Source organism: Gadus macrocephalus, chromosome 14, assembly GCF_031168955.1.
Source record: "Gadus macrocephalus chromosome 14, ASM3116895v1".
Taxonomy (NCBI): domain Eukaryota; kingdom Metazoa; phylum Chordata; class Actinopteri; order Gadiformes; family Gadidae; genus Gadus; species Gadus macrocephalus.
In genome coordinates, this window is record NC_082395.1 from 18,569,119 (window position 1) to 18,593,478 (window position 24,360).

The 24,360-nt window shown below is 44.0% G+C and overlaps 1 protein-coding gene across 1 annotated transcript; it reads left to right on the forward strand.

The window, feature by feature from the left end:
* Positions 1-4,657: 4,657 nt before the first annotated feature.
* Positions 4,658-21,625, forward strand: ntrk3b (neurotrophic tyrosine kinase, receptor, type 3b). Its single transcript, XM_060071394.1, has 17 exons — positions 4,658-5,266; positions 10,126-10,200; positions 10,389-10,460; positions 10,663-10,731; positions 11,286-11,440; positions 12,640-12,782; positions 13,634-13,775; positions 14,741-15,046; positions 15,787-15,833; positions 15,935-16,037; positions 16,600-16,791; positions 17,082-17,212; positions 17,352-17,524; positions 18,214-18,457; positions 18,805-18,963; positions 19,249-21,003; positions 21,076-21,625. The coding sequence occupies exons 1-16, from the start codon at positions 5,037-5,039 to the stop codon at positions 19,432-19,434; spliced, it is 2,427 nt and encodes an 808-aa protein (XP_059927377.1). The 5' UTR covers positions 4,658-5,036; the 3' UTR covers positions 19,435-21,003; positions 21,076-21,625.
* Positions 21,626-24,360: the final 2,735 nt, after the last annotated feature.

Sequence of the window (24,360 nt, forward strand, 5' to 3'; positions counted from 1 at the left end):
GTGGACCTGGTCGTCTGTAGAAACTGAACACACGCCTGACCTTGTACTGGACACCCTTCTCTAATATAATATAATATATATATATATACACACAGGTGTCTGGGCAGCGGATGGGCGCATGTAACCAGGGTGCATAATGCATAGGCAACTGATGTCAACAAATGTCAAGATGGCAATGATTGGTTGCGCTAATCCAAAAAGCCACAGAAACAATTATTTTTAAATCCCATGGTGTTCATCCCCTTTGATACAAATAAGACAGGTATGGATCTAAGAAGGGCAGGTCTATAAAAGGGGGGATTTGAGTCGTAATATTATGATTGGTGTGAAGGAGATTTGCTTTAGTAGATACACCAGGCTTTCTATCATACATGTAGAATATAATATGCCCATAAGTGAGAATTTTGTTCCTGTAATTGGTGTAGATGGCCCCATACCATCCCCTCTTAGGGTTTATCATCTGGAGATTTTGAGATAATTATTAAAATATAACAAAATATCTTCGTTGACTGTTTGCAAGTCACTTGCAGGCTCATTAATGGCCCCCTTAAACCCGAAAGCGAAGTTTATAAATCAAGTTTTTAGTCTTATCAGTTGAGCCCTCAAACCTTTTTTGTAATTACAAAAAGGCCAATTCTGTTATTTATTTATGAGGTCAAATTATAGTCTTCAAGACATTAGAATGACATTCCAAACAAACTTCAGGTACGATAAATGAATATGCAAGGTAAAAAGTATAGACTCATAGACTCAAATTTATAGAGAAAGGTACATACTCATAGCTATGAGAAAGTTAGAGCCTCATAGCTATAGATAATGGTACAGACTCCTAGCTAAAGAGAAAGGTACAGACTCATGGCTACAGAGAAAGATACAGACTAATAGCTATAGAGAAAGGTAAAGACTATAGAGAAAGTTAGAGACCTGTGGCTATAGAGAAAGATACAGGCCCGTGGCTATCGAGAAAGGTACACACTTAGTTATAGCCTGGTTATAGAGAAAGGTTCACATCCCTAATATTAATACACTTTCATCTGCCGGGAGTGAAACAAGAAAGGCCAGAACAAGCTATCCTAAAATATTGACCTATTCGACCGAACACAGCATACTTCCCATTTCAGATGCGTCAATTATTTATGTCTATACACTATAGCTCACTATACACCCCAAACCCAACACATTTTCTACCTTTAGAGGATGACAGAGCTTGACTGAGTGAAGGAAGGGGGGGTTTATGTGTTTGTATTTTTGAGAGAGAACAGCATGTTCCTTAGGTAATGAGCAATCTAATAGTTGTCCCTATACTAGCATAGTTAAATATCTTTCTGCTGTTCTGGATCTCTGTTCTCACCACATCTCAGTGGTCATTAAAGATGAATCATGGCTATTTCCAGGCATGGCTAAAAGCCCAGCCGGCGATGTGCTTTTGGAGAGAGCTGGAGGTAAAGGGTCATAAGAGCTCCCCGTTGTCTTCACAATGTCACCAGGCACTCCCTCTACACATGATTTCATTTGGTCACACGATCTGCAAAGACTGTTCCATCCACCTGACTCCAATGCAGCAAAACCTGGATTTGCTGGATTTGAGGAGTTGTCAATCCCTGATCTACCAAAGGATAAGAGAGGAGAGGTGGAGAGGGGGGCGGAGTAGAGGGGAGAGGAGGGGGAATAGAGTAATAGTAGTAGATAAGGAGAGCAGGAGAGAGGAGAGGAATAGGAGAGACGAAGAGGATATTAGGAGAGAGGAGAGGAGGGCCAGAGGCGAGTAGGAGCGAGGAGAAATTGGATTAGAGGAGTAGGGAGGAGGAGTGGAAGGATGAGAAAAGGAGGAGATGAGAGGAGGGGATGAGGAGAGAGGAGAGAGAAAAGAAGGAGAGAGGAGATGAAGAGAGGGGGAGGGAGAAGAGGAGGGAGGAGGGGGAGAGAAGAGAGGAGTATGGAGAAAGAGGGAAGGGATGAAATGATGAGGAGAGGAGTAGGGAAGAGGGAGGAGAGTAGGAGAGAAGGAGGGGGAGAGGAGAGAGAGGAGAGAAGAGAGATGAGGAGAGAAGCGAGAGATGAGGAGGAAATAGAAGAAAGGAGAGGAGAAGAGAGGAGAGGACAGAGGAGAGAGGAGAGGAGATTGTGGAGAGGAGAGGAGACTAGGAGACGAGGAGAAAGGAGTATGGAGGTGGAGAGAAAGGTTCAGGAGACTGAGAGAGTTGTGATAGTAGGCTTGTTATTGATGAAGAGTGGACAGCTGATGAAGGTCGTTCAGGTTAAAAAGGGTTTAGCTTTAAAGGATTTAGTTTTGACCGAGGGATTTTCTCCCAGCAGCTGTTTAAATGTCCACATTAAACACCATGGATGATTGGATGCAGGCGGACATGAAGCACATCTGTGTTCATCTGCTGCTGCTTTACTGGATTGGTTGCGCAGGACGTTACCTTTACTCACACTCACCTTCTCACTCTCTCACACACTCACCCTCTCTCTCAGCTCAGAGTTCCCCTCTGGTCCGTAGTCTCTACTGTTCCATTATCCAAATTCTCTCTCTCTCTCTCTCTCTCTCTCTCTCTCTCTCTCTCTCTCTCTCTCTCTCTCTCTCTCTCTCTCTCTCTCTCTCTCTCTCTCTCTCTCTCTCTCTCTCTCTCTCTCTCTCTCTCTCTGTCTCTGTCTCCAACTCCCCCCCCCCCCCCCCCCCCTGTCTGTCTGTCTGTCTGTCTGTCTGTCTGTCTGTCTGTCTGTCTGTCTGTCTGTCTGTCTGTCTGTCTGTCTGTCTGTCTGTCTGTCTGTCTCTCTCTCTCTCTCTCTCTCTCTCTCTCTCTCTCTCTCTCTCTAAGTCTCTCTGTCTGTCTGCCTCTCTCTCTCTCTCTCTCTCTCTCTCTCTCTCTCTCTCTCTCTTTATGCCTCTCTGTCTGTCTGCCGCTCTCTCTCTCTCTCTCTCTCTCTCTCTCTCTCTCTCTCTCTCTCTCTCTCTCTCTCTCTCTCTCTCTACCTCTCTGCCCATTATGCTTACTCTCTCTCTTTCTCTTTGCCCTTCTCCTCCCTACCTCGCTGTCCCTCTCTCAATTCATCCTAAACAAAAATCTGTTTCTATTTGCCAAAGCATTAAAAAACAGTATGATACTATATAAAATAATGTAACAATACAACTTTGTGACACGTACATCAAATAACACCAACACAAACAAACCAATCTAACAATCGAATCAAAAAATTATCTTAAACGTAAATAATATATGTAATTTTGAAATAATTCATGTTTTGTGACTCACTGTCTCACAGCAGAAGCCATACTGTCCGTTAAGGCAAGCTGCCAGAAGCCATGCTGTCTCTTGAGGCAGTCAGCCGGCCACTGTCCCTCTTGTCTCCCTCACTGTCTCCATGTCCAAGCTGGGCTAACTGAGCCTGCCTCATCACGAATATCATTCATTGGACTTTTTGGGACCAATGAATGATATTCGGTTTTCCGTATGTCAAGTTCTCCAGAATAGATTTGTGCTGGGGGACAGCAGTGTTTTGTTTAGCTATTCACAAAAGTCAATCAACTAAACCTTCTCCTCTCCTTCTCTCCTCTCTTCTGTTGTCCCCTCTCCTCTCCTCCTCTCTCCTCCCCTCTCATATCCTCCCCTCTCCTCTCCTCTCCTCTCCTCTCCTCTCCTCTCCTCTCCTCTCCTCTCCTCTCCTCCCCTCTCATATCCTCCCCTCTCCTCTCCTCTCCTCTCCTCTCCTCTCCTCTCCTCTCCTCTCCTCTCCTCTCCTCCCCTCTCATATCCTCCCCTCTCCTCTCCTCCTCTCTCCTCTCCTTCCCTCTCATCTCCTCCTTTCTCCTCCTTTCTCCTCTCCTCCCAGGTCTTGTCCTCCTTCGCTCCCCTCCGCCTCTCCTCTTCCTCCTCCCTCCTCTCATTGTCTCTCGTCCCATGTCCTGTCCTCCTTCTCTCCAAGTCCTCCTCTCCTCCTTTCGCTTCCCTTCTCCTCCCATGTCCTGTCCTCCTTCTCTCCTCCTCTCCTCCTTCTCCTCCCTTCTCCTCTCGTCCCCTCTGCTGTCCTCCTCCTCTCCTCCTTTCTCCTCCCTTCCCCTCTCCTCCCCTATGCTGTGCTCTTTCCTCTCTTCCGCTATATTCTGCTCCCTTCTCCTCTCCTCCCATCTCTCCTTCTCTTATCTTGCTCTGTTTCTCTCCTCAGCATGTAACCTGGTCTCATGACGTCTGTAACCACGGCTACCTGATCTCAGGACTGCGGTAACTACAGTTATCTGGTGTCAGGAAATGTGTAACCATGGTTACCTGGTCTCAGGACAGCTGTTATCATGGGCACCCATTCTCAGGACCACTGAAACCATGGTTACCTGGACTCAGGTCCACTGTTACCATGGTTACCTACATATATATATATACATGTATAAATTGATATTTTAATAATAATATTAATATATACAGACAGTATATTAAACTATGTAGAAACTCCTATATCTGCTATAAATACGACTATATCATAATAAGTACAGAGATATTACTACATCTACTTTGTATACTACCATATCTATTATAAATACTACCATATAATAGTTACTATCTATAGATATATATCTATATATTATATAAACATATGTATATGCATATGTGATGGTGTTGGTCGGATAGCCTTATATGGTCAGTCTGTCCGGCCGTCGCCTGACTGACCGACACACGTCAGAGCGCTAGAGGTGGTCTTCGCCTGGATCTCATCCGTTCATACCGTCTCTGGTGCTCGTGTTTTCGGATGCTAGGTGTGAGGAGGGTCGCGCCCTGGGGAGAAAATACTCCGGATCACTCCTACGGCATTCCAGAAAAAAATCCCTTCATTTGAATATTGGCAGAGCGAGCATCAGACCCTGGACACTACATCTAGTGAGGAGAATACCGTCAGGATTTAAACGCTCCACAACCACCACCTCCTGTCATCCTCTCCCCTCCACCTCTCTCTCCTCTACCTCTCTCTTTCCTTCACCTCACTCTCTCCTCTACCTCTCTCCACCCCTCTGCGGTGCCAGGGACTCCCTCCCGGGTGAAGTCATGGCTTGGGGTTGGTGGTGCTGGTGGAGGATCGTTTTCATGATGAGCATCTTCCGTCACTACCGGAGCGCCATGCTGGACTGCCCGCCAAGCTGTATCTGTTCCCCGGAGGAAGTGTTCTGTAACCGGTCTGACAGCGACCGCTTCTTCCCGTTGCTTGTCGTCCAAGAGCATGAGAGCAACCGATCCACTGGCGACATGGAGGACCTGTTCACCAACATCACTTCCATGTGAGAATTTCCCTTCATATACATTTATCTATCTATCTATCTATCTATCTATCTATCTATCTATCTATCTATCTATCTATCTATCTATCTATCTATCTATCTATCTATCTATCTATCTATCTATCTATCTATCTATCTATCTATCTATCTATCTATCTATCTATCTATCTATCTATCTATCTATCTCTATCTCTATCTCTCTCTATATATATATATATATATATATATATATATATATATATATACATACACACACGAATAGGCTATAGTACAAAGTCTATAGGCCTATTAATGTACTGTATCTCATGGTTATAGTAGATGTATAGTGTATAGCTTTTATATTGGATTGTTTTATAAATAGTAGTATTTATAGTAGATACAGTGATATTAATAATATATATAGTATTATATATATATATATGTATATATATATATATATATATATATATATATATATATATATATATATATAATATATCTCATATATTATTTAAAGTTATCATAGTATTTATAGTAGATATAGTCGTATTTATACCTTATCTCTCATATAGTATTGGTAGTATAGTAGTATCTATGGTGTATATATCATAGGACATTCATAGACGTATTTAAAGTGGATATATCATAGTAATTATACTATATATATATCAGAGAATTAAAGTAGATATAGTAATATAAATCGTGTAGATCGTATTGTATTTATCATATATCTAGTAGTTTATCTAGTGTATTTATGATATTTTTAGTAGTATATCATAGTCATAATAGATCTAGTAGAAGATCAACTATATTGGAGATGCATCAGGTATTAAGGCAAATAACTTTAAATTAATGATTTCATCATAGAGATTACATACGCATATGACAGACATTTTTTCCATATTTTATAAAAAATAAAATTAAGAAAGTTTGCATCCTTTGAATAACCTGCTCTCATATTAAAATCTGTTTCTTGCATTTTAATACTAGCCATTTACAGGCCACCAAAATATTTGAGCATTGTCAGTGATTCAATTATTCATATTGATAACTCTGACAACACTGACAGCAGTGCCAAAGACGTTTTATAATGTATTATTTGGGATGTGACAGGACCCATCCATCCCAAAGGGATCACACTAGATTGAATTATGTTCAAAGTTGTTATTATTACTAAGGCTAATGTCTATTATAACTCTCATACATGTTCGAACAGATCTCAAAATGGTCGATCAGTGAGAACGCACCTACCCTACTGATGGCCTGCACACACTTTGGACGTGGTCAGTGATCTTTAGGATAGTTTCAGCTCTAAAACTACTTTATTTTGATGCAATTGCACCAACAAAGGTTAAAACAATCTCTGGGAAGAAAAAATAAGAAAATCCTCCAAATTTCCCCCAAAGGGACGGACGCACTACAGTTCTCTGCTACCAGATACAGATAGTCACGTGTTCTCTTCTATCAGATACAGATAGTCAAGTGTTCTCTTCTATGAGATACAGATAGTCAAGTGTTCTCTTCTATCAGATACAGATAGTCAACAGTTCTCTACTACTATATATAGATTTCTGGAACTTCTGCGCTGTCCACCGGATGTTGGTTGTCCCTTCATTGCTGTCCACGGGAATTTGGTTGAATATGGGTTGTTCCGTCAGTGCTGTCCACATGAATGTGGTTGTATAAACAGGATGTTGGTTGTCCTGTCAGGGCTGTCAACAGGATGTTGGTTTTCTGTTAATAGGTTGTTTGGGTGTGTAAACAAGATGTTGGTTTTGTTAACCGGATGTTGGTTGTTCATTCAGTCCTGTCAACAGGATGTTGGTTGTAAAACAGGATGTTGGTTTCTGTAAACAGCGTGTTGGTTGTTGATGAGTCCAATTGTTTTGAAAGTAAAATACAGGAAATGGCAAAAAAACAAGAAGAAGGTTTCAACTCAAACAATTTAAAGCCAATAATTGTATTGCTGGTCCAAATCAGGCTCACAGTAACTAATACAAATGCCTCAAATTAACTATACCCTACAAAACGGCACCAAAGAGAAGTAGGTCACTGCAAAAATCTGAGATTCATGAGGGAGAGAGAGAGTGTGAGGGAGAGAGCGGGAGTGGGCACAAGATAGAGAGATGAAATAAGAGATAGCAAAAAAGAGAGAGGAACAGAGAGCTAGTGGGAGAGAGATAGAGAGGGCCGGAGAGAGAGACAGATAGAGAGATAGAAAGAGAGAGGGAGAGATTTGAAGGAAACAGAAATCCCCCCGTCTGACTCACCCCAAACCCCCGCATCTGCAGCCCTCGCTCCTTCAGACACGCATACTAATGAAGCACACACACACACACACACACACACACACACACACACACACACACACACACACACACACACACACACACACACACACACACACACACACACACACACACACACACACACACAAACACAGTATTTTTCATGAAGACCTTTCAACACTGATCCATGTACTCACAAGATGAAAACACTGTTGGGTTTTAGAGGAATTCAACACGTGTCTTCACAGGAAGTCAATATGGATTTGACAGGAAGTCAATATGGATTATACAGGAAGTCAACATGAAACTACACACCTACCTTGTTAGTATTTTAGGTTTTTGTGTGTGATCAGTGGTTCATTAAATACCTTATTGCCCTACTACATTCTAAACTAAATCTAAATTGACGTCTTTGCAGAGTCACAATGCCAGTTTGCAGAACATTTAGGCTTCATTTAGATTGCAGCAAGGGAAGGGTCATCATCTGAACTAGTCCAACTTTCCCCAATAGATCGCTGCCTGTTATTGGTCAACAACAACACGTGAATGACTGTGATTGTATGTGTTGTCTTCTGGTTTTACTCCTCTTAAGAGCAAGTGTTTGGCGTCTTCTGTGTTTTAGTAATATCGTTAGGGTTGATGTTTTAGTAGTGGGGTAAGGCTGAATGCACACTTTCGTCAACCTCATGTTCACAAAGGTCTGAGGTCAGAGCTTCCACATACAGTTAAAAGGGATACAGTTAAAAGGGACAAAAGGGGCCAGTGTAGCGTTTCAAACCAAAAATGTAAATGAATCGACGTGTTAATACTGAAATGGTATCCCGAGACATATAATGAAAAAGCAATAAAGCCATGTTGCAAGTCATGGTCATCGGTTGTAAGAAGGAGCATGGATGGTCTTTGAGTAGCGATGCGGAAATTTGATTTGGTGTGTGTGTGATTTTTTTGGGGGATTTTTAGGGTTAGGGTTAGGGTTTAGTAGGTTAGATTTAGTAGGGTTAGAGGATTAATAGTAGGGTAAGAATTAGAATTGGTGTGTTGTTGTAATGCAACTAGCAGTTAATTGTCAAAGTCATAGTCAAATTTATTTGCATAGCACAGTATCAGCAACAAAACAAGATTAATTGTAAGCAATAGAAAAATAAATGGGTTTTTAATTTGTTTTTTAGAAGAAGTTACAGTAGGAGCAGATTTAATTTCTGTTAGTTGGTTCCAACAGTGGACAGCATAATGGCTAAATGCCATTTCACCCTGCTTAGACCTGACCCTAGGCACAACCAGCTGACCAGTGTCAGTAGATCTAAGTGCCCTGTTAGGTTTGTAATAGACCAGCATATCTGAGATGCATTTTTGCCCCAGGCCGTTGAGTGTCTTAAAGATGATAAAGAGGGCTTTAAACTCAATTCTGAATTGTACTGGAAGCCAATGCAAAGACCTGATGATTGGTGTGATGTGGTCTCCCTTTTTGGGATTTTGTTTAAATTCTGGCAGCAGCATTTTGAATTAATTGCAGCCGCCTGATTGTCTTTTTGAGGAGGCCAGTGAAGAGGGCTTTGCAATAGTCAAGCCTGGATGATACAAATGCATGCATGAGCTTCTCTAAGTCCTGCTTGGATACAAAATCTCTGATCCTTACTATATTTCATAGGTGCCAGAATGCTGTTTTAGTTGTGGCTTTCGTATAATCACAAAAACTAAATTCCCCATCAAAGAATTAAATTTCTTACATTTTTTACAAGACTTTTAGACTCCAAGTAGGCACTGAGCCTCAGTCTCCCTTCTTTATTCCCTAATACAACTATCTGAGTTTTATCTTTATTTAATTGTAAGAAACTATTTAGTATATCCAGCTATTCACTTTTTCAATATACAGGCATAAATAGTCAATAGGACCAAAGTCATTAGGTGATAATGCAAGGTCAATCTGGGTGTCATCTGCATAGCTGTGGTATGTAATGTTATACTCTTGAAATATTTGGCCTAGGGGCAGCATGTACATAGAGGTTTAATATCAGAGGCCCAATAATGGACACCTGAGGAACTCCATATGGCATGGTGGTTTTCTCTGATGCATAGGTTCCAATAGACACAAAGTAATTTAGGTCTTCTAGACAGGATTTGAACCATTTAAGGACATTTCTTGACAGTCCGACACAGATTTCTAGTCTGTTGAGCAGTATTTTATGATCAACTTCTTAGGCTGCACTAAGAGCTAGTAGTACCAGGACAGTTATTTTGCCTGAATTGTAATGGAAATAGCAGTTTAACTGCTTCGAGGTAGGGCTAGGGGTAAGGGTCAGGGGTAGGGTTAGGAGAAGAGTTATGGCTAGGTTTAGGGCTAGGAGAAGATCTTCATCCATTTGGTCTCCAGGATTATCATTTAATTTCTATATGTTCTCAAGCTGTAGTGTTGTTGTTCTGCAGCTATTCTCCAGATGCGTTTTTATTCACTATCAGGTTCTGTTGTTTCGGATGTGTGTGTATTTACATGTGTGTGTGTGTGTGTGTGTGTGTGTGTGTGTGTGTGTGTGTGTGTGTGTGTGTGTGTGTGTGTGTGTGTGTGTGTATGTGTGTGTTTCTGTGCCTGTGTAGACACATAGAGAACTGGAGCGGACTGCAGACTCTCAGAGATGTGGACATGGAACTCTACATCGGCCTGCAGCGACTGTGAGGCTACCTGACTTTCTGTCTATCTGCCTGTCTGTCTTTCTGTTTACCTGTCAGCCTACATGTCTGTCTGTCTGTCTGTCTGTTTGCCTTTCTCTCTGTCTACCTGTTTGTATGTGTTTGTGTGTGTGTGAGTGTGCGCATGTGTGTGTAATATGTGTGTGTGTGTGTGTGTGTGTTTTTTACAGGACCATAACTAGCTGTAGGTTGAGGTCTATCCATGCGCGTGCCTTCCACCAGAACATTGAACTGTACTACATGTGAGTTCACACAAACACACACACACACACACACACACACACACACACACACACACACACACACACACACACACACACACACACACACACACACACACACACACACACGTGTGTGTGTGTGTTAAATTAAAAGCAATGAAATGTATAAATAATATTGAACTACCTCAGACATCTGTTGTTTCATATTTTCTCTTCTGAACAGAAACCTGTCGAAGAATCCCCTGACCACACTGTCCTGGCAGCTCTTCAAACACCTCCAACTCTCTGAGCTGTAAGTTAGCATCCTGGCTAACGCTAGCTACAGGCTAACGCTAAAACTACTCTGGTATTGGTTTTAAGACGCATGCATACCAAAGGCGAAGCGCATATTCTACTTGCGTTACTCTTTACGAATCACAAACTTTTCTCGCGCAGGTGATTCGGTATTAAGCTCAATTTAGGCCAAAGTTCAAATATTAAACTCAAGAATATAATATGTTATATTATACTATATTAAATTATATTGATATTATAGAGATCCGGAAGTCAACAATCACTTTCTCCTCCATGTTGCCGTTCAATCTGGACTTCAGGGAATGAATGCTGTGGGGAATAGGCTGAGCTGGTGGTCTCCTCAGCAGCCCACTAGTTGCATGCTACAGGCTAACAAGCCCACCAGCTGCAGGCTACAGGCTAACAAGTGCCCTAGCTGCAGGCTACACGTTTACAAGCACACTGGCTGCCTGCTACAGGCTAACAAGCACACTAGCTGCTGGAGTTGGAGCTTGCGTGTACATGTGTGGGGAAGCTCATGCTGTTAATGTCTCTTTATGTTGTTGTTGCTAGGCGACTAGAGGGTGTAGAGTTTGTGTGTGGCTGTGGTCTCCGCTGGCTGCAGCTGTGGCAGCAGAGGGGAGAAGCTTCTCTCCACACTCAGACGCTGGTCTGCAGGAACCGAGACGACGTCATCCCCCTGCACAACATGTACATCACTAGCTGTGGTGAGCACAACACTATCCCCATGCACAACACTATCCCCATGCACAACACTATCCCCATGCACAACACTATCCCCATGCACAACACTATCCCCATGCACAACACTATCCCCATGCACAACACTATCCCCATGCACAACACTATCCCCATGCACAACACTATCCCCATGCACAACACTATCCCCATGCACAACACTATCCCCATGCACAACACTATCCCCATGCACAACACTATCCCCATGCACAACACTATCCCCATGCACAACATGTTCACCACTAGCCGGGGGGAACACAACATGTTCACCACTAGCCGGGGGGAACACAACATGTTCACCACTAGCCGGGGGGAACACAACATGTTCACCACTAGCCGGGGGGAACACAACATGTTCACCACTAGCCGGGGGGAACACAACATGTTCACCACTAGCTTTGGGGAACACAACATCCCTTTCATCCCATCAGCTATCAGACTTTATAACACCTCAACCCCCCGCTCCCAACGTCCCCAAAGTCCCAACAGCTCCTTCATCCAGACCTGTTTAAGGTCTAAGCCGCACACCTAAGGACTGCACCTATTGTTAACCTTGTTATTTGTTATTTATTTACTAAATTTTTCAATTACTTCAGGGTCCCTGCACATTTGGCACATTTGGCACATTTATATTTATATTTATACTTATATTTATATTATACCTCATATTTCATCGCACTTATTTATTTACTTAACACACAGGTCACCTGCAAACGGAGAGTTACATGTATATAGTATGTTTGTTTTATCTTAACTTTATCTTATTAAAATAGTTTTGTACTATAATTTTATTTTCAATTAGTAAATGTATTGTATATTTACTGTTTTTTCGCTCTTCTCTTTTCCCACTGTACTGCTGGTCACCTGTGAATTTCTCCCAAGGGGGATTAATAAAGGACTATCTTATCTTATCTTAACATGTACCTCATTATCTATAGTGAGCACAGCATTCTACCTCACTATCTGTTGTAAACTGCTTACTGTGTGTGTGTGTGTGTGTGTGTGTGTGTGTGTGTGTGTGTGTGTGTGTGTGTGTGTGTGTGTGTGTGTGTGTGTGTGTGTGTGTGCATGTGTATGTGTGTGTGTGTGTGTGTGTGTGTGTGTGTGTGTGTGTGTGTCTGTGTGTGTGTGTGTGTGTGTGTGTGTGTGTGTGTGTGTCTGTTTGCAGACCTTCCTGAGGTCAGTGTGAGTGCGTCCAGTGTGTTTGTGACAGAGGGGGACGATGTGACACTGAGCTGCAACGGGACGGCCTCCCCGCTACCCGAGGTGGACTGGACCGTAGGGGGTCTACACACCATCAACACACACCAGGTACACACACACACACACACACACACACACACACACACACACACACACACACACACATACACACACACACACACACACACACACACACACACACACACACACACACACACACACACACACACACACAGACACACACACACACACACACACACACACACACACACACACATTACACACACACACACACACACACACACACACACACACACACACACACACACACACACACACACACACACACACACTATTACTATTTTCAGGCACCGCTAGTTATTTTTGTTGTTCACACATGCAGCTACGTTCTGGAGCATTCCCGTCTGTGCCCTTACACATATGGCATAGCAATGCAGGAATAGATGGGGACAGTCTGTCCAAGGGACAGTCCAGCAGATGGCAGTAATGAAACACTTATGGAGGCCCAATCACACACTCTTCTTTTGGAATCTGTCCATTTCCCAGCCATTGATAGAAGGACGCTTGTTGGCAAACAAAATAAGCTGTATTGATATTGAAATCGAATCACCCCCCGAAAAGCATTGAGGTAAACATCTGCAGATTGAAGTACTTAATCAGCAGAGGATCGGGATTGCTCCGCTTGCTCAATGCGATAGCGTCCTACGTCACACGGACATTACCCTTCACGTGCTCCTCAAGCAATGTCACCGGTGATGATCTGGGAATGTTACTAGATCTTGAGCAAGTAGGGCAAGTAGCGGCTGCAGATTTCCAGGAATATCGATCCCTGTTCCCGTTCACAAATGACCCCAAGCAGGAAATGTTCTGAACATTGAAGGTACGTAATGCATGTGTGAAAGGGGCTTATCTCCCTTGCTCCCTTCCCTCTCCTCCAGTCTATTGTCTACAGTCCTAGTCTCCACTCCATCAGTATGCGTCTTTTCAACACCAGTCCGGATGATAACGGCTTCCAGCTGATCTGCATCGCTGAGAACCTGGTGGGCAGCAGCAACGCCTCCGTGCAGCTGAACGTCATGTGTAAGACCCTCAGCTCCTCTTCCTGCTCCTCCTGCTTCTGCTTCTGCTCCTCCACCTGCTCCTCCTCCTTCTCCAAGAGGGCTAGAAAGTTAGGGTTAGGGTTAGAGGGTTGGAGGGTTAGAAGGTTAGAGTGTGTGAACATCGTCTGTGTTTGAGTACATGCTTCTTCTTCCAGTTGATCAGTAATTAAAACACAGAGCAGTAGTTGGAGTTGTTTCATTAGGCTTTAACATGCACTTGTTGAATTCCCCTCGGCACTTGCCCTCGTGGGAATTCCCGCCTCCATCATAAGTGTTGTTCCATTTGTCTGGAATGACATGAATGAGGTCACTACAGAGGTGTGTATCACCGACAATGCATTGCAGCAATGCATTTGCTGAATGAAATACAGTACATCCATGGTTTGGTAAAGCTGCCAAAAGAGTGGAAGAATTTGAACTCAGTCATTTCGGTATTTATTTAGATCAATATTTAATGCAGTGCCAACACGTCGTCTGTTTGTAAAAAATAAAATGAAGTGAAACTAAACAAAAATATTTATATTCAACTAATTTGCAATAAAGTAAATCTTGAATAGCTCTGTAGTCTGCAGGTATTCTAAGGAATTGCAAAAAGCAGTATAGTAAAACTGGCGACTGAGCCATGATAGTTTGGTCTGAAAGTGAAGTGCGTTCTATTTCCATCCTCGCTCCTCCACCGCCCACTTTCCCTCTGCTCTCCCAGTGGCCATCATGCGACGTATTCTGTTTCATAATACCAAGGGATGATGGGAGAGAATGAGGGGAAGTAAAACCACTAATGAAAAACAGCCCTTTTCTGCCGTCCCACCTAACTACCTCTGATTTCCTGTTAATCGGTGACTCCCCCCTCTGACTTCCTATCTGTGGCTTCATGCCCATCTACCTGTGTCTTCCCCGCCTGTCATTGACTTCCCGTCTTCTCCGTGACTTCCTGTGGGTATCCAGTCTCTCCGGTGATCCTAAAGCTGTCAGCGCCCCAGCGTCGCCATGACACCTGTCTGGAGTTCTGGGTCCGCGGCCACCCTCCCCCCCGGCTACGCTGGCTCCGGGGCGCCCGCGACCTGATCCAGTCCGACGTGATCCGCCTGGAGCTGGACTCCTACCGAGACTCCCTGGAGGGCTGCCTGCTCTTCAGGAACCCCACCCACCTGGACAACGGGAACTACACCCTAGAGGCCACCAACACCCTGGGCACGGCCACCAAGACCCTCTACGCCCATTTCCTGCATCCGCCCGACCTCGACGAGGAGGGTGAGGTCCCCCCACGAAGAACCTCTACTCCCGACCCCTGAACCCTCCCAAAGTCAACGCTACAAAACAACCCCCGCCTCGAACCACTTAACACCCCAGAAAACCCCTAACTGCTTTCACACTAACAACACTACTCAGCGCTTTAAACACCATAACCACCGCAAACACTATTTAAAAAACCACCAAACATTACTAAACACCCCTAACGCTGCTGAACACCACCAAACACGACTTAACACTAAGCGCCACCAAGAGACGCTACTTAACGCTAATGCACTCCGCTGTGTTGCTCCGCAGAGAGCTGCTGTGGCTCGGAGAACGCCGCTGTCTAATGGAAGTTATAAACTGTTATTTATGCTGTTCCTTTATATCGTTTTTGGATTAATACTTGGACTGAAAACAAGCTTTCTTGGCGGTGTGCGTAGACTGCAACCTTGCTTGCTCACTCTTGGCCATCCTCAATGCATCACGGCACTGTACTGATCTGCCAGAGGGTCTAGGTGCTGAGGTGAGCGCATGGGAGGTGGACGAACAGGCACCGGTCTAAGAGGATCTTCTGTTTATCTGATGTTGTTGTGATGGTTCTCAATGTGATCGCTGCTATACCACACAATTCCTCTTGGAGGACATTCAAGGTTTCCTAATCTCATCATAAAAATCACCACTAAACACCACAAAAAGGTCAAACCCTAAACCCTGTGTGGAGCTGCATTTAGTATATATTTTCTATTTTTATACAGATCTCTCCTATCCTGATCCTGAAACACCAGAGGAAGAAACCTTCGGGGTAAGATAACATATAAATATGTATGATATGATATATATATTAATATATGATATATATATAATGGATCTGTGGTAAAGTATCATTAATGTTCTTGTTGTCAGGTGACGGTGGCTGTGTGTCTGGCAGGATCCGCTGGTATTTTCTTCCTCATTCTCTTCCTCCTCATCAACAAATATGGCCGCCGCTCCAAGTTGGGTATGAAAGGTAAGAAATGGACTGGTTATATCAGCTCCTCAAGCTACTTCCAAGAACAAACGGTGGCGTAAAGTACTGATCAGACAGACACAAAGACCAAGCAAAATATCTGGAAAGTCAAACACCTTTGTTTCAGAGTGACTTGCAGATCTGACTTGTGTGAGGCTTTTTCCTGGAAAGACCTTGAAAAGGTTTTTCTAGGAATATTTTTCACTGGGGCGGCAAGCTACACACAAGGGCTAACCCTAACCCTTTGATGAAATTAACTTGGCCTTACCATTCTGGGGTTGTATATCTGATGGTGTATATCTGTTGGTGTATATCTGGTGGTGTATATGTGGTGGTGTATACCTGGAGTATATCTGGTGGTGTATATCTGATGGTGTATATCTGGTGGTGTATATCTGGTGAATATCTGGTGTATATCTGGTGGTGTATATCTGATGGTGTATATCTGGTGGTGTATATCTGATGGTGTATATCTGGTGGTGTATATCTGATGGTGTATATCTGGTGGTGTATATCTGGTGGTGTATATCTGATGGTGTATATCTGGTGATCTCCTCCCCAGGACCCGTTGCTGTCATCCACGGTGAGGAAGACTCAGCTACTCCTCTTCATCACCTAAACCATGGGCTCCTTTCTCCGTGCGCCCTGGAGGCGGGGCCTGATGCTGTCGCCATGGCGATGACTCACATCCCTGCCGAGCAGTCTCAGCAGCTTCAGACATACTACAGACCCAGCAGCTCCAGCCCCGCCTCCTGTCAGTCTCTCTCTCTCTCTCTCTCACACGCAAACACAGGCACAAACACGTGCACACACGCACACGCACAAACACACACTCACACACGCACATGTATGGCTGGCCAAAAGGGTCACAAGTGCTCCTCATTGTAGATGTGTATTGATGCGTGTGTGCTTCTGTGTGTGTGTGCATGTGTGTGTGTGTGTGTGTGTGTGTGTGTGTGTGTGTGTGTGTGTGTGTGTGTGTGTGTGTGTGTGTGTGTGTGTGTGTGTGTGTGTGTGTGTGTATGCGTGTGTGTGTGTGTGCAGTCGTGCCGCACATCCAGAGGAGGGACATCATCCTGAAGAGGGAGTTGGGGGAGGGGGCCTTCGGCAAGGTCTTCCTCGCTGAGTGCTATGACCTCCACCCTACCACCCCCAAGACCCTGGCTGCAGTCAAGGTACACATACACACACTCACACACACACACACACACTCACACACACACAAACATTGTGTCCATACATATAGAAATATACATGTGTATAAGTATCTGGGGCGGCCTTGGCTCAGGATGTAGCACGCGTTGTGACCCATAGACCATCAGAGAGCCCAGTCTGTCTGCGAGGAAGGACTTCCAGCGCGAGGCGGAGCTGCTGACCAACCTGCAGCACGAGCACATCGTCCATTTCTATGGCGTGTGTGTTGACGGGGACCCGCTCATCATGGTGTTTGAGTACATGAAGCACGGGGACCTCAACAAGTTCCTCAGGTACCCGCACCGCTAGGCTACTCAGCAAGGCTACAGCGCTAGGCTACTCCACTAGGCAAGGTTTCACCGCTAGAACGCACCGCTAGGCTACACCACTGGGCTATGCCGCTAGGCTACACCACTGTGCCATACCGCTAGGCTACACCACTGCGCTAGGCTACACCACTGTGCTAGGCTACACCACTGTGCTATACCGCTAGGCTACACCACTGCGCTAGGCTACACCACTGTGCTAGGCTACACCACTGTGCTATACCGCTAGGCTACACCACTGCGCTAGGCTACACCACTGCGCTAGGCTACACCACTGTGCCATACTGCTAGGCTACACTACTGTGCTAGGCTACACCACTGTGCCATACCGCTAGGCTACACCACTGCGCTAGGCTACACCACTGTGCTAGGCTACACCACTGTGCTATACCGCTAGGCTACACCACTGCGCTAGGCTACACCACTGCGCTAGGCTACACCACTGTGCTAGGCTACACCACTGTGCTATACCGCTAGGCTACACCAATATAATGTGACACTAGGCTACACTGTTACGCTAGGCTACACTGCAAGAATAAAACCCTAAAATACACTACTATATGCTAGAGTTTTGGACTGTAAGTGTGTGTGTTTTGTGTGCAGTAGAGGGTGTTTGTGTGTGCAGTGTGTGCAGTAAGTGTGTTTTTGTTTCGCAGGGCTCACAGTCCTGATTCTATTGTCCTGGTGAACGGGGAGCACGCGCAGACTAGTGGACACCTGGCTATGTCCCAGATGCTCCTCATGGCCTCCCAGGTGGCCTCTGGGATGGTGTACCTGGCCTCCCAGCACTTCGTCCACCGAGACCTGGCCACGCGCAACTGTCTGGTGGGCGACGGCCTGGTGGTGAAGATCGGGGACTTCGGCATGTCCCGGGACATCTACAGCGCCGACTACTACAGGGTAAGGCCTGAGTTGGCACCACTTATAATACATGGGCCATGGCCATCCTGAGCACAAATGCTACACAGTGAGGATAGCATTAGCATTAGCATTAGCACGAATAGCATAGGTTAAGGTTAGCGTTCACAAGACTACTACATGGTAAGGCTAGTGTTAGCGTTAGCACCATCTACTACACGGTAAGGCTACTGTGAGTGATACAACTATGTCTATCAATGTTGTATGTTAACATTCAATTCATCTCGAAACCTTCACGCGTTAATTTTATTTTAACTCAAATGAACTAAATTCCTCATTTAGTAGGCGCGTTAAATCCTCTCAACCGCTCTCCTCTCGTCCTCTTCTAGGTGGGAGGTCACACCATGCTTCCTATCCGATGGATGCCCCCAGAGAGTGTGCTCTACAGGAGGTTCACCGTGGAGACGGATGTTTGGAGCTTTGGGGTGATCATATGGGAGATCTTCACCTACGGGAAGCAGCCCTGGTTTCAGCTGTCTAACACTGAGGTACGTCACAAGCATTATTTATATATATACAGTATATATAGTCTCTCTTTCTCTGTCATTCTCTCTTGCTCTCTGCGATGAGGTAAGGTTTAAAATAACTCATACCCAGATGAAAGAGACAGAGGATCCCATTTGATAGCATTTAGCTCTATTCACCCCCATGTATTCTACACTGTCTCTGCCAATGTCTTTCTCCTGTCACATTACAGTACTGGCGTAGCTGTCTCTCTCTCTAGAATAGAATATCTCTAGTCAGGGTGCGTATGTCTCTCTTTCTCGTTCCAGGTAATGGAGTACTTAGTGCAAGGGGCGGTTCTCGACAGGCCGAGGGCGTGTCCTAAGGAGGTGTATGACATCATGCTGGGATGCTGGCAGACCGACCCTCAACTCAGACTCACCATCCAGGAGCTTCACAGGCTGCTGCTGCTCCTGGGGAAGACCTCCCCCAACTACCTGGACATCCTGGGCTAGAGCCAACCCGGCCTGGTCCTGGTCTTGGTCCTGGTCGTCCTGGTCTGGTCTGGTCTAATCCTCGTCCTGGCGTAGTCTGGTTCTTGTCTGGTCTGGTATGGTCAGGTCTGGATTGGTCCTGGCCTGGTCTTTCCTGGTCTGGTATGGTCCTAGTCCTGGTCTGAACTTGTCTGGTGTCACTCAGACCTGACACTGATGGAACTTAAGTGCCTGTAAGACATTTGGATACCTCAGGATTATGAAGAATCGTAAAAACACGTTTTCTGGATTATAATAGAAGAAACAAGTGGAAGTGTATTATTTTCTTAGAACTGGTCTCGAAGGGTAAGGCAGTGTAATGCATTTGATTAAGAAAAAAAATGTTCCCTTCTTTTTCGGAATGAACAAGATAATTATCTCCGATTTTTGAGAAAAGATTTCATGAAATAGAAAATCTGCCTTGTTTCACTGAATTAATGAAATATCTCAGATTTCCAAAGGATCTCTTATTCACTTGAAAATTTGATTTTTGGAAGCAACAAGTCCGGCCTGTTAAATTGAATCCAGTTTTATTTGGGTTTGTAATTTGGGAGATATCATGTCTTTAAGTCATAAAGATGGTACTGTTATGAGTTTGTCGGATTTGCGCCGGCACCTCAGGACTTTTCCGGTGTTCAGACCCAAAGCCCTTGCTGACATAATTTGGCACGTAACATGTAACTCCTTATATGTTAATATCAAGATGCCTATTTTGAGGCATCTTGATATTTCAGAAATACAGAGCAGTCATTTCTTTTCACTCCAACTTTTCTCAGAACTCGAGATAATTACCTTGTTCATTCAGAAAAACAGGGCAATTTTTTTATCAAGTGAATGCATTATGCTTCACTATGTAGAAATATATACTAATAAATATATTTTATATAGAAATATACATGTATTTATTAGTTTTGTGGAAGTGCCATCAAGGATATCTGATTGGCTGTGCTGTACTGGTCGATTCCTGTAGTTGTTTTCCTTGTCATCATTGTGTTCACTGTCACTTTTTTGTGGTTCTCCCCTGTAGGTCACATAACCACAGAAATGCAACGTTGTGTGTGTGTGTGTGCGTGTCTGTGTGTGTGTGTGTGTGTGTGTGTGTGCGTGTGTGTGCGTGTGTGTGATTTTGTTATTTCATACATTTTCAGTTGAATTTAATCCAGTTCTACCAGCAGCTGTATGTCTAGAGGAGGAAGCAAAGGAGGAGGAGTAGGAGGAGGAGTGAGAGGAGGAGTAGGAGGAGGATTAGGAGGAGGAGTAGGAGGAGGAGGAGTAGGAGGAGGAGTGAGAGGAGGATTAGGAGGAGGAGTAGGAGGAGGAGTAGGAGGAGGAGTGAGAGGAGGATTAGGAGGAGGAGTGAGAGGAGGATTAGGAGGAGTAGGAGGAGGAGTTAGAGGAGGAGTAGGAGGAGGATTAGGAGGAGGAGTAGGAGGAGGAGTAGGAGGAGGAGTGAGAGGAGGATTAGGAGGAGGAGTAGGAGGAGGAGTGAGAGGAGGATTAGGAGGAGGAGTAGGAGGAGGAGTAGGAGGAGGAGTGAGAGGAGGATTAGGAGTAGGAGGAGGAGTAGGAGGAGGAGTGAGAGGAGGATTAGGAGGAGGAGTAGGAGGAGGAGTAAGAGGGCAGGGGGATCCGAAAAAAGTGGTAGAGGAGGAGAAGGATGAGGAGAAAGAGGAGGTAGGGAATGAGGAGGAGGAGGAGGAGGTAGGGGAAGAGGTAGAGGAGAGACAGGGGTAAATGAAATGTCTCCTTCCTCTATGTCTGCCTCTACCTCTGATTTTAACCTTCACTGAAAGGACATTTAGTTTGTTTTTGTTTCTCTGTTTTTCAAATGTTAGTACTTAATGATCACAATATGTTTACTAAACTGCTACTTCTTCACTATCTGTTTCCTTTATTAAAATAATGAATTATTCTATCAATTACCCTTCCCTGTCTTTCACACACAAACACACACACACACACGCACGCACACACACACACACACACACACACACACACACACACACACACACACACACACACACACACACACACACACACACACACACACACACACACACACACACACACACACACACACACACACACACACACACACACACACACAGACAGACAGACAGACAGACAGACAGACAGACAGACAGACAGACAGACAGACAGACAGACAGACAGACAGACAGACAGACAGACAGACAGACAGACAGACAGACACACGTTCATGCACACACACAAACAAACTAAATACATTTAAAGTGTAATTTCTTATTTGTTATATTTCAACATTTAAAATGTAATTTCTTATTTATTTTATTTCAACATTTCAACTTTGAATTCTATTAGATTTTATTTCAAGATATCAAAACAAATTTATTGTTTAGTTTATTTCAACATTTGAAATGTTATTTATGTTTATTTTATTTCAACTTTTAAAAGGCAATTCATTGTTTGTTTTCGTTCAACATTTAAAAGGTGATTTTAAGGATAAACAGGATTTTGGCAAATAGATGCAGTGTATTCAAATACAAAGCTTATTTAAATACATGCTGTATATTGAAATACAAGCAGTACATTCAATCCGTCCTAAATCTTTGTTTCAATCTGATTCTCTTAAAAAAACTCAACCAACAAACATTTAGCCCAGATCTCATTTCTGTTTCAAAACCACATCCCTCTCCATCTCTCTTTCCTTCTCTCACACTCTCTCCACTCTCTCTCACAGTAAATCTGTGGATCAGCTGATCAGTGGATACGTTTTTTCAATGGGTTGCATCCTTGGTGCTCGCCCCGGACACTGCTCTGAAGGAGGAGATTCTCACAGTGGTGCATGTCCAGATCGGGGAAATGTGTCTGGTCCCTTGGCAACCATTTTGAATTTCCTCCAGTCCCAAGTGGCGATCGGTCTGTTCCTCAGTCTCCCCTGGGTAGGTCTTTGCCTCCTTCTTGAAGGTTGTGATTATGCTGCCAACACAGCATGAGCCCATAAAGTGCCTCACTGTAGTGAGTTCTTGCCTGGTACCAAGGCAAGACGTAGGTGTAGGTGGGTGTGAATTCCATCATGGGACCTTCCCTTTGTTCTTCAGGCCCTGGGAACTGAGTGCTTTTCTCCTCTCCATCAGCTAAATTAGTTAGTAAGCTCCAGGCACTAACCCATTGAGCCTTCGCTGGAAAGCCAAAAACTCATATACGACTCTATTGCCAAACCCAGATTTTCTGCAATAAGATATTGTCAATCAGGTTGACCAATTAGCTATTCCCTACCCCCCTTAGGTCCTATTGACAGAAGAGATAGAACACTTGTAATGCCTTGTGCATATATTTAAAACACTGACCATCCTAATCAGCACCTCGAGGTACTCCAGGGTCAATGTTGCATCTGGGCCACCATTTGGGTCCTGCCACCAGATTTTTGGGTAATTGAAAATTTCTTGTGACACCTCTGGTATCGTTCGTCAGGAAGATATTAAATAGAACGTAAGTTATGGTTCTAAGAATATCTGGCTGACCGTTAGGTATAATATCCACACTGTAGAGGACACACGTCATCCTGATATTCAGAGCCTCCTCCTAGCTTGAGTGTTGAGGTTTCCCTGAACAAGACACCTCACCCTAACTGCTCCCGTCCCGACAAGCTGGCTGTCGCCTTGCATGGTTGACTCTGCTGTCGCTGTGTGAATGTGTGTATGAATGGTATAAGACGCTTAGGATAAAAGCGTCTGCTAAATGCCCTGAATGTAAATCTAAATTAAAGATAAGATAAATCCCATAGGAGCTATTGAGTCCAACGGACTACCATGAAAGGAAAGTTTAAAGTCTGTCTCTGTCAGTCCCCTCGATTCTCACACTCTGGTCTAATGTCCAAATAGAAAACTAACGAAAGATAATTTGGTCATCCCATGTTTAATTTGTCATTGATGAAATGTCTGTGTTAACCTTAAGGAGCAGTAAACATGTTTTATCTTCTAAAATGAAAAGAGAAGTGTATGTGTGTGTGCATGCATTTGTGCGTGCTTGGGGTGTGTGTGTTTGCTTGGACCTCTGTTGCGTGTCTGCGACCGAATGTGCGGTTAGTATAAAAGTAGATATAGAGTGTTTCAACTGAAAGGTTTCAATATTTCATCATGAGCGATGGAGCCTCAAATAACCCATGGACATTAGGGGAGCAGGAGAGGGAGGAGGAAGAGAGATGGAAGCCTTTAAAAGACACATTAACTCCTTCTGTCCTGCTTGGAACATACAACTCTTTACATAATACCTCCCATACTCCCATGCTACTTTAACTAAGTTAAGCCTTTTATTCGGCCCAGATACTGACGGCAGTATGGTGATATATAAAACATATATTGTAAGATATTATAGGAGAATACTGCTGCTTATTACAAGCCTTGTGAGACCACCGAAATATTCACATTTGTGTTTCGCAAAGAAATAACAAATTAAATTCCAATCAGAGTGATGTTGTTTCTATCCTTGCTTTTGCCAAATCCAAATGGAAGTCATTAAAAACATATCATCCTCTGATAAAATCTTTTGGTGCACATTTCTGCTGACCTTTCAACAATGTTTTCCAGTCTATCTTGGAAAACGGTCCTGATCTCTCAGAATTACACTATTTCTACACTTTATTTCTACACTTTTTGAAACTGAAACTCCCTTCCCCAAAGGCCGATTGATGATTGTTTTATTTTAGAAGAGGCTTTCTCAGCTCTAGGCGGGACAGGCCGATCTTGTACGGAGGACGAATTGCCACAAAATTATTAATGATAGTCTAATCATTGACCTATTTAAAGATGCATTCTTTTAACAAAGAACACGTTAAACAATAATCCCCCAAAACTTTTTTATGGAGGTCATAATTAAACAGATGAGGGAAAAAAAGTTTAAAATATACACTTAAAAGAGTGCATATGT